The sequence below is a fragment of the Pholcus phalangioides genome, unplaced genomic scaffold (assembly GCF_987345545.1).
Source record: "Pholcus phalangioides strain wild (caught in Gottingen) unplaced genomic scaffold, Ppha-v1.0 ptg000011l_1, whole genome shotgun sequence".
NCBI classification, from domain to species: domain Eukaryota; kingdom Metazoa; phylum Arthropoda; class Arachnida; order Araneae; family Pholcidae; genus Pholcus; species Pholcus phalangioides.
In genome coordinates this window covers 32,103,994-32,115,675 of record NW_028301604.1, presented here as the reverse complement: position 1 = coordinate 32,115,675, position 11,682 = coordinate 32,103,994, and the positions used below count along the sequence as shown (strand labels likewise).

The window sequence follows — 11,682 nt, the reverse complement described above, 5'->3', positions numbered from 1 at the left end:
TGCCACCACTGCTGTGGAAAAACGATGGTTAAATAATTAGTAGTTGTAGGCTTCAAACGGCATCCCGATTGGTTAGACATCTGTTACTCTTGAAACCAAAAATTTTCTCCCCGTCCAACTACTATTTCACGTCAAGTGATCTTAAGGACCGGTAGTTTACGGTTCTCCGTGGTTCCTCTCAACTACTAGTAGTTGAAGCGGTCTTTAGCCTTGGCCCTCCGACCAGTAGTTACTAAGGACTGCAGAGATAGTTCACCCCCTGAGTTTCGACTTTTATTATTAGAAACATTGAATCTGTCTTTCCAACTAGATAGTAAAGATTTTCTTTGCACGCTTTTCTAGAATTTATTTCCATTTAAAGGCTATAATACTTTCTTGAGGCTCAACTATCATAACAATTTATACGTCATATTCACATCAAAAATGTGTTTATTCTGACAATTCTGAACACCAGTTTACATACACATATACAAAGCAAGCTGGTGTGTGAAAAAAAGTTATACTTTTATACTCAACAATTTCTGTCATCAAAACTGTTCTTCTTCACTCCTATCAAATCAGGATTAGCAAGAGGATCGAGATCAGCAAACAAGTTGAACCATGCTGACATATCTTGTTTCCCCTATAAGAGAAAAAAAATGACAAATATAATACAGTGCAGCCTCGATAACCCAACTATCCCGGTAACTTGACATTAATTATTCCCCATGGTTGGCACATTACTAAATTCAATGGAGAAAAACCTATTTAACTTGACATGTGATGACCACATCCTGCTGAATTAGGTATGATTTATACTGCTATACCACACATTATTTTCAGAGATCGCCCCATGTATTGATCAGTTTGTAAGACATTACTCTTTTGTCTATCAAAAACTATGTTCCATTGTTTCTTCCATTTGTTTCTGGATTGATATATATCAAAGATTTACCCCCACAACTTTATGTAGGACTACTACTCGTCAGTGGCGGCTTGTCACTGTGTCTGTTCACTATACACATAGCAGTTTTTTTATGAATACACAATAACTACTACACTTTTCGTTGAAGCTGCAGATAAAAGGGAGCTGTGGGTGACAAAAGTTTGACAACCACTGCATATGGTGATGACAATGACTGTCATTATGTATAAAAAACAAGGTACAATAAGGCCAGCCATAGGTGAATGAGCAGTGATGCTAAAATCATGCCACCCCCAACCCACATCCTGGGCCCCAAGGCTAGGCTCTTTGCCGGGCCGCAACTTCAGTGAATTTATAACAGGGAAAAAATTATTGGAATCGTCTTGGGCCCTGAAACCAGTAGGCTTTATTAATCAATTACAGTTCATCTGGAATGTATAGCGCATATTCAAAGGAGGGAAACACTTTTAACAGATAAAACAAGGCTTCCTTGGGAAAAAATGGTTGGGAAACAGTTTTCAAAAACCGATGTTTCCTCTCATCGCCCCCTTGTGTCAATTCATGGGCAGAGATACGGGGGGGGGGGGGCATTGCTTCCCCCCCGCATCAAAGGTGGAGTCGACTGATCTAATGTTTATATATGAAGTGACATCATCATCGTGCCCAGGGCCGTCTTAAGAGCATCATGGGCCCCCGGGCCAAGTGGTTTTTTTGAGGCCCTACCAGGTAAATTCTAGAAACTTTCAACCAAATCTCATTTTTGTGAAGCCCCTCTTCTCTTAACCAGTCAAGTGGCAATGACGAATATATGGGTCATAATGTTTCCAATCCTTGAGTGGTGATGACGAATATATGGGTCAAACTTTTTCCAATCCTTGAGCAGTGATGACGAATATATGGGTCATGGAAGACCTGTTCCTTCCCCCTTTACGTATTGTAGCTTGACTGACACCTTCAACGCCTCCTAATCCTTCAAATGAATGAAGCGCTCCGTTGAACAGTACAATGAATTGGTTATAGACCATCACAATAAATACCGTCTGTACAGAATAAGGTGTGGCTTTTTTACTGGTATCTTGAAAGTAAGAATGCTAGATTGTTAAAATGGAATTAGGGAGGGGTGGTACAGAGAAAGAGAGAGAGAAACTGTTTATCTTTCCAAGGAGGGGAACTGTTTTTTCCACACTTATATTCACAACATGTGAAGCTGTACGTCGAAATTTTTCTCAAAAATGTTTTTTTTTTTATTTTAATTTTTCAGTGAAATCTCGATATAACGATATTCTCGGGACCATGAAAAATATCGTTGTAGAAGGACTATTGCTATATCGAGAAGCAGCACTTTAATATTAGGCTATAGGCATTGCTAAATAAGACGAAAAAATATCATTGTAGTAGAATTTAGCGTTGTATCGAGTGTCATTGTAACGAGATTTCACTGTATATAAACACATAAATAAACGTATGCAATCCACTAAAATCCAACAAAAAGTTTGTTGAATGGAAGATGAAATTAAAATTAAATTTTTTTCCAGAATTTATTTATTTTTAGAATTTATTCCAAGTTATATGTATATAGATTTAACTTGAGACTTGCATAATATTTCGTGCTATTTGTTAATACACAATGGCTGTATTTTTTTTGCATGTTTTATTTAATTATATTTTACAAATTTTTTAAATACAGTGAAACCCCGCTACAACGATAAGCAATAAATCCTTCAACAATGATATTTTTTCAAGTTTTGTGCGGAAATGTCACTACTCTAATGTTAAATTGCTGCTCTCGATATAACGATAACCAATATACGACGATATTTCTTTCTTGGTCTGCATAAATAAATATATATATATATACACATAATATCAGGGCCGCAATTAGGGGGAGCAGGGGTGTAGGTCGATTGCGCCGAAGATAAACCGTTTATAGGTCGACTGCGCTCACCCCGATTTCCAGACTCGGTGCAATCTACCTGTTGGGGGAATACAAACACTCCCATTTTCGGCGCAATCATCCGAGCCCCGGGAGCAGGCGGGTCTCGTGGCCTGGGCTCTGGACCAGAGGGGGGGGGGGGGCACAAATTTCATTCTAAAACCTTACCTTCAACATTACAAGGGGGCGCCAAATTGCGCACTTGCCCCAGGTGACCAAGCATCTAGTTGTGACCCTGCATAATAGTGATGAAGCCCGAAATTAGAGAGTTTGCCCAGCCAATGTCCGAATTTTGTGCTTTGACCGGCCCCATGTATTGATTCCTATGATTTAGGGTCATCGCCACGTTGGCATAGTGTTTGGTGATAATTGTGACCATTTATAATTATGGCTAGAGACAGCAACTCTAACGATCAAAGAAATCGGTAAATCAATATCTTAGAGATCAGTATACCGATCAGAAAGACTTTTTTTCTCTTTTGAAAGCAATAATAGTCTATGTGAATTGCACCCTACCAAGGAAACTAAATTTTATAAAGAAATAGCTCGTACCCGGTATACGTCAAAACCAAGACTTTCTTTATTTTAAAACGTATGTGATGTGGCCTTTTTGAAACATTGTGCTGCATGTTTAATTTGTCTTCGAAAGCAAAATCTACCATTTTATCCGGCATCTTAATTTCCTAAAATTACGCAAAAATTTTTTCTTTTTTATGTGAAATTTGAAAGAAAAAAAATCATAGACGTCGGTTTGTCAAAAATAATATTGAAATTGACATGTTTTCTGAGCAGCGTCAAGGCATGAAACGATCCCCCCAAATATAGAATGTTTCGTTGCCATATGAAAATGGGGAGAAGGGGGGTTGGGGTTCAAGCTTTGGCCGAGATTACAGCGTTTTTATTTTTCAGTAAAAACTTCACCCCCCCCCCACCTTCAGAAGAAAAAAAATTTGACCCCCCCCCCATTCTTGAGAAAATCCTGAGAACGCCTATGTTGTATTTAGTATAATTTTGATACACAAAGCTACTCGATATATATAGTAGTTTTCGTAATACATACCATGCATGCAAAAAAGAATGGGATGATTGTGATCAGGATTTGATAATATAATTCCTTTTGTATAATTCTTTCATTCTCTTTGAATGATTCAAAAAAAAAAAAAAGAGACCAAAAATTGTTTGGTGTTTTTGCACTTACTAAAATAAAAGACATATTTTGTGCATGCTTATTTGGCAAAAACTATTTAAACGCAATACGGTTGACATTTACAATCATATCCAGAAAAATAATAATCAACACGTATTTATTCATATGGAATGTTATTATAACATCATTTAAATTTTTAATCTTTATTAAAATATATTATTTTAATCTATTCATTTTAAGAATGTTCAGATTACTGAAAAATGCGTATGTATCGCTCGTACAAAATGTGTTATTCGCTTAATCGTATCATTTTCCAAGCTGGTACGGATATAATGAAATTCGAGTATATTGAATACATTCGCTGTTTTTTCTAACTTCGTCATAAGCGGGTACAACTGTGTGTATGTATGCGGGTTTTTTTTTAATGTGTTTATATCATCCTATGATAACGCATGTAATTTATGTGAAGCGAAAAATTCAATTATATGTGACCAACTGAATGTGACATTACATTGAGATAAACCCTGAAAAGCAGTTGTTATCGTTGATTCAATTAAAATTGACAAATATTCCATTTCTTTTGTTAACTTTTATTTTTGTTTGGTCAGTAGGCCTATATCATCAAAGAAAGTAAATTTCATCAAAAGAAAAAAAATTCTGTAAGATACATCGCGTTGCTGAACATGCCACCTTGCGAAACGAGGTTCCAGGGCCGGACTTAGGGGGGTGCGAAAGGTGCGGTCGCACCGGGCCGCAAAATTTCAGGGGCCGCAATTTTTCCAAACAAAGCCCTTTCCTTTTTCAGCAGATGTTTTGGAAATTTTTGATTAAAATTTAATTTTTTTCCCATTAAACTATTATTGATTGTGTGAAAGGAGGCTTTCAGTTTAAAGCCCCTATACAGTAACATCATTTTTAGTGTTATCAAGCATGGCTTATTATTTGGCTTATTTCAAAGAGGAAAAGAGTGTATGCAGGTGGTAGCATTCTTTACCCCTGAAAAAAAGTCTGGCCTTTCTTTCTGCCATTAAAGAATAACAGAATTAACCAAGAAAAAAAAAATGCTTAGGGCAGCAAGCGAAAAGGAGCACCACAAAAGAAATCTAGTAATTTTTTCTCCTTGGAAACCTCCCCCTCTCATTGGAGTTACCATCTGGTCTGTAGCATGGACATCTCTAGATGATGACTGCCCCGGAGCAAGGCAACTTCGACTGTCCTCCAGAGTGTTAATTGCGTGCTTTCGTGGGAACCTCTGAAGTGTCATGATGTTTCTCTAGGGAGGCTTGAGAACTTCTTAGTTTCAGTCATAAACACTACCATCTGAATCATTCTCTCATATATTCCGGAAGACGGATATATAATGTGTAAATTATAAATTGACAATTTTTATTACAGTACTTCCGAAAAAAAATAAGACGTTTCTCTCTCTCTCTGATTTTTTTTTCTCAATTTGATTATCACCTAGTACAGTACCAACATAAGAGATATTTTGTTTCATGAATAGAGAGTTCGTGCATAGAAACAAAAGAGCACAAAGGTCAGAAAATTTAGGATGTAGGCTACGTTGCTCGCAGCGGGGCCTCCCTGATATTTTTCCTTCCTGCATCCCTGATAGTTCATTCTCTGAGAAGACAATGTGTTTGATTACTATTAAATAAGTTATACAGTCGAATCTCGTTATAACGAACTCCAGGAGACCAAAGAAATCACTTCATTATAACGGAATTTCGTTATAAAGGAATTTCCAATTTTTAACATGCGCAAAAAAAAAATCGTTGTAGCAGAATTTGAGTCTAGGGAAAAAAATACTTATTTACGTTCTAGATAATAAAAAGAATGAAGTTGAATTTTAAAAATAATACAAAGCAACTCAAATCAATTAAGCATTGAAGTTATTTGCATAAGTTTTACTTAATTAACATTTTAAAGACAAATAATCCGTAATTATTATTATTATTTTTTACACAAGTATTTATGAAAGCCAAGGAAACAACAAATTCCTCTAAAGTGTACGCATGCTCAAACAAATGGTCTGGGCCCCAAGGCTGGGATCTTTGGCAGGCCTCCTTGTCACATGTTTCACGGGCCACAAAGAAGAAAAAAAATAGTTATCGAGTCCCCCACGGCTGGATTCCTGTCAGCCCCACCCGTGTAGGGTCCATGGCTGTGAGTCGTGGTGTTTCAAATGGATGTAGCCCGTGCTAGAAAAGCAGAGGAAAATTTGAATTTTTTTTTTTTGCTTCTCTACATGGTTCACATCATATGGCTCGCTCAGGCATTGAACTATATTGTATATGTATAGCTGATCGATGACTACTCCTAGAGGTCAACAGTTAACGTCATGACTCACCCAAGGTGGAGTAGAAGACGACAGCTCCGTGGACCTAATTGTTTTGATTTTGTTTTTACACCACAAATGCACTGCAAAAAACCATGGCTATTTATTTTACATACATATTTTTTGGTATTCCATTAAATTGACCAGTCACCCTCCCGTCTAGGGTGTGCGAAAGCTGCGGTGACACAGGACTCCACACTTGGAGGAGTCCCGCATATGTGGGAATATAAAAAAAAGGGGTTTTTTTACTATAATACAACGAGGTAGTTATGTTTCAACCATAGAAACAATAGTGATTATTCCAAATGATACATCAGATAAAAGAGAATTATTCACAACTCGAAGGAGCCCTACAGATCGTTTTCTCTTTGGGCTCCGTGTCGGGTAATGGTGGCCCTGGAAGTGATCTGATCTGAGGGACCTCAAATACTTTATTTTGGATTCGAAATCAATTTAACCTGGATAATAATGCATTTGTTATAAACCATAATTAAAACGGTGGACAGATTAAGTGCAACCAATTTTTCAGCTAGTTTTTGGACCCTTAACACCCCTTAAATTATAAATGCCTCTTTTAGTGCCTATTTGCATGCCTATTTCGGCCATTCTTAGTGCCTAAACTTTCGGCCTCGTTTGATTACGATCTCAACTATCAACGTGTTTCTGAAATAATAAAAAAATGAGTTCTTTCTGAACGGATTTTTTCCCTTCTTCAAGATTCTACTTTTCGACTAATAACTCGAAAAGTTTATTAGTTGAAGAAAGACTGCATAAAATTTTTTTGGAGGGGCCGCGAAATTCCTAAGCCCGGCCCTGCGAGGCTCAAATAGGCTTTTAAAACGTTTGCATTTATAACGTATCTTAAATTACTAATGGCATGTATTAAATACATCATAATATTGCTTCCTTCCATATACACATAAAATCGATATATTTTATAATCAATTAGTTTTTTATATGTGAAGTATAAATCATTTCGTGTCGTATAAATAGGTTAAATAAAAACGAAGGTATTTTCCAATTCATTGCATATTTCAAATTTACTCATAAGGTATAATATCAATATTTGTGTAATTAAAATCATCGACTACTGTTATTTTCAACTTTCTAGGAAATTCAAGGTACACCATATATGTATATTTTTGTGCCTTATCACACATAATATGTGTTGCTTTCATAAATTTCCTATACTGTTCAGAACTGTGCAGCTTTTTCCCTTGCGAAAAAGCTATTCGATTAAACTGAAAAGTATGCATTGGAAAAGTGCATCACACTGCTCGGATAAAATGTGCTAAGACACTTCAGTGATACCATAAAATGATAAGTCGCATGCAACGTCAGCGAAAGAGAAACGAAAAAATTGCAAGGAAGTGCGATTATAAAGTATTGTAACTCTGTGAAACTCTACGTAGACTCAGAACGGGCTTAAATATTTTTTAAATAAAAAAGAAAAGAAAAACTTTGTTGTGTAATCCCTAATACCCCGTTATAGTGTTGCTGTGCATTTAGAGAATATTAACACTTCTTTTCGCCAATAAATTAGTGAGAAAAGTACAATATATATACAGTGAAACATCGATATAACGATAGTCTGCGGACTAAGAAAAAATATTGCTGTAGAGGGATTATCGCTATATCGAGACGCAGCCGATTAACATTAGAGTATAGACATTTCCAAACAATACTTGAAAAATATCGTTGTATCAAGTGTCATTTTAGCAAGGTTCCACAGCAATAGCCAATACTGTAACAAAAGAACAGGTACTGAAGTTGAGTGTGTATTAGTAAAGAATAGGGTCACTTAGGATCACAATAGGAATAGGTGTAGCCAACCTGTCAGTTGGATGAACCCCACCAACCACGCCTTTGCTGTTGTCCTGCATGTTTGATGGGGGGGGGATAGCACTACTTGAGATAAAGAAGCTTCGCCACTTTATAAGTATTTTTCCGTATAACCTCACACCATTTTTCAAATAGAAATCGAAAAACCTTTCACCGCTCAACCGGTTAAGGTGCCCGGGTGGGCCCATGCATTAAGACGGCACTGATCGTGCCCCCCCCCCACAGACTTTTAAGTGTATCTCTGCCTATGTCATACCCCCAATTGTGTCTGAAGCTGGTATCGACCCCACAAATAGCCCCATCACCCCACATTGGTTCATATGCTACTTTTTTTTATCATTATGTTGTCCATAAGTGCACAGCCTAATTTTATTATTTTGCAAATTAAGTTCATGTTCACAAATACAAATACAACGCCACAACAGACAAAATGCCCAACGAGGTGGCTGACTAACCCAAATAAGTGGTCATTAATTTGTGTGATCTTAACTAGTCTAAATTTTGCTGTGCACTGTATTGTATATAATTTAATATATCATATCAGGGCTGGACAAGAGCTAGGTCGCCATGGTGCTTAAATTTTTCTTTGTGTAGTAACTACTTTTTGCAGCCCAAAATGTTTGGAATTTATAACAGCATATCTGCCAACATGAAAGAGTGTCACTATGCCCTGAAAAATCAAAAGCAGCAGTATTTTGGGCCTTTTTCTTCAGGAAAAAAAATTTGGCACCTAAAAAATGGTTCTGGGACCTAGTTTTTTTTTTTTTTTTTTTTTTTTTTTTTGCAATTTTTCCAACCCTGCATTATATCATTATATTTTCTGTCTATGCATGGGACCAAAAGTTTTGTCCACTAACAGGGAATGTGCGTTAGCATATAGGAAAATACATTGAGGTCCTGATTCACAGACTTCAAAAGTGTCCACTAATGGGAACCAGGACTAGGTGGGGGGATAACAACATTTACCAAAAAAAAAAAAGAAAAATACAAAATTCCCAAAGTATTGTAGTATTTAAAAATATTCTGTCACTCAGATTCACACACACCTTATATAATTTTTTCAATTATAGTATTATCTATTTAATATTTCAAAAAACTTTTTTTGAGTTCTAAGAATTTCAAAAATCTTTATTCCATTGAATGTAATACCCAAAACAATGTATAACAGCGAAACTAAAAAAACCATCAAATTTCTTTTGTTACTTGAAAAATCCAATTAATGGTCATGATCTGTTTTTTACCCGTGCTTTCAAAAAAAAAACCCTGTCTGCGCCATAGAAATGTAACATATGCATGCTCAATCCATAGCTCACGCGCCGAATGTGGCCCACAACCTCAAACCTAATTTTATAAAATTGAACTAAGCAACACATTTCCAGATTGTTTAAGAGACAATGGTACAGTTCCAGAGCACTCAATCGACCCACAGAATATTTACAGATCACTCAAGTGACCTGCACTACAGTTCCACATTAAGTGAGTCACGGCACCTTCCCAGATCATTTAGGTGACCTGCTGCATATTTACAGATCACTGCAGCACAGTTACACGACAGCCTCTGGGTCATGTTTTTATTACTAATCCTTAATATTAAAAGAGATTTTTTTTTCCTTTAGACCCCAGGAACCTCTCGGAAATCACACACCAAAGGTCTCGCTAGCATTCTGGTATAGGCTAGTTTGTCCGCTTTGTCTTTGGGCTGGAGGGTGGGGTCTTCCACTCATTAGACAAGGATGAGATTGCGGGTCGGGCTGCTGATGTCCCATCAAAATTAATATCTCTCAATATTTTTCTTAATTTATAATTCTTTAATACTATAGGTTCCTCGAGGGAGAAATATCGCGTAGAGTCTCATTGGGGATTTTGTGTTTTCTTAATACATTTTTATAAATTTGATATTGTATGCATAAATACCTTGTTTGCAGGCTGATGGCCGCAGACATCTGTTGGTAAATAATTCTTGTCATTCATTTTCTGATTATCTTTGTTGGTCATGTTGGGTGAACCTGGACAGACGTGTTGCCAAATGATGTTATACCATTTACGATAATATTTAAGGTGTATGCAAATTATGTCTAAATGTGCATTGTATGACTTAATATTTTTCTTGTTGAGAAGAAGTGTTTCTGTGGTCCAAGTGCACAAATATTATTTTGCTTGTGATGCGCATAAATACAGATCAAGTTTGTTGTATGATCATTATTGCATTCATTTCCTTAGTTTTGTAGCACTAACGTTGTACTTTAACATACTTTCATATCGGGATTAATACATAATTAATCCTCACTTGACCGTGGACCAGAAAAATTATCCTGAAAATGTATAATTACCAAAAGTAGTGTTTATGTCTCGGCAGGTCCAGACTTAGATTTTATGAGTTAAAACTAATTTTCTATTGAGCTCTGACATAGCTTTTCTGAAAGATACCATAAGATGAAATTGCAGTATTCAATGACGGAAGGACTCTACGTCTAATTCCTATGGTGCTACTCTGAATGTGATATCCTCTACTATGCTAATTGATTGGGTTGAACCTGACAACCATGTTTCATTAGGTCCTGATGCTATCCTTCCTCCCAAATAGCATCCATTCGTGTGCTGCGAAATGACAACCAGTGGTCGGCAACTCGTTGGTACTCCTGCATCATGATCCAGACTAGGGTCGTCGGCTGGACTTCTACAAGTTCTACCGCTATCCTTCCTCCGGATAGTGTCCCTTGGTGTTTGAAGACATTCAGTAATCTATGCCCATGTTGGGGTTCCTACGTCATGAAGTCCGGCAGAACCAGACGAATCTCATCTTCTGGACTTTTTGTCTTGGTCACTCCTTTCTCAGAAAACATCCATCGAGGTTTGAACATTGAAAATCATTGACAGTAGAGAAACTCGTCTAGATGTGTGCCGATACTCTGGACCCTCTAACAGATAAGTGCAATAGTTAACATGTGAATTTGTTTACTGTGCTATATTTCATTTTAATGATACACTAAAATTTTCATTAACATTAGCAAAGTGTTGTACTAAAAGATTTTGTAACGGTGAAATTGAGTATTGAATAAATGTCTTCTTGTGAAACATTAACTTTGGGTCTGTTCCTTTTGCTGTCAAATGACTTGAAGGATAAAAAGTGGAAATCTCAGAGTACATTGAAAGGTTGCACTTAAATGCTCTTTCAATTTAACAAATATTAATATTTGGATTCGGCATGCCCTAAAAAATGTTTGACACCAAGATCACTATTCTCTTTCTGCTCCTTCTAAAGTTATTAGGACCTCATTTCGTACGACCGAATTTTGTTTTTTAGCGATTTGGAGCATATAACATCAAAATCAAGTGTGGCAAACAAAATATTCAGAAAATCAACACATCAAATACATTCAGAAAAAGTTGTTTGCTTGCTTTTCCTCAAAAATGCTTCCTACTATCAGAATTTTCGAAAAATTTTCCCAGCGTATATGACTTACCTTCTTGGTTTCAGTTGTTTTGGCCTCATCTGTATATTCTTCTCCATTCCCTCC

The 11,682-nt window shown here is 36.6% G+C and overlaps 1 protein-coding gene across 4 annotated transcripts in view; it reads right to left on the bottom strand.

Moving 5' to 3' along the window:
* Window positions 1-411: 411 nt before the first annotated feature.
* Window positions 412-11,682, bottom strand: part of ICA69 (islet cell autoantigen 1-like protein) — a 324,248-nt gene continuing 312,977 nt past the window's right edge. For all 4 annotated transcript variants that reach the window (XM_089239477.1, XM_089239474.1, XM_089239475.1 and 1 more), the window contains 2 exons: window positions 11,629-11,681; window positions 412-622 (listed from right to left, as the gene is read on the bottom strand). In XM_089239477.1, coding sequence (XP_089095603.1) covers window positions 512-622; window positions 11,629-11,681 — 164 coding nt within the window. In that variant the 3' untranslated portion in view covers window positions 412-511. The remainder of the gene's footprint in view (window positions 623-11,628; window position 11,682) is intronic.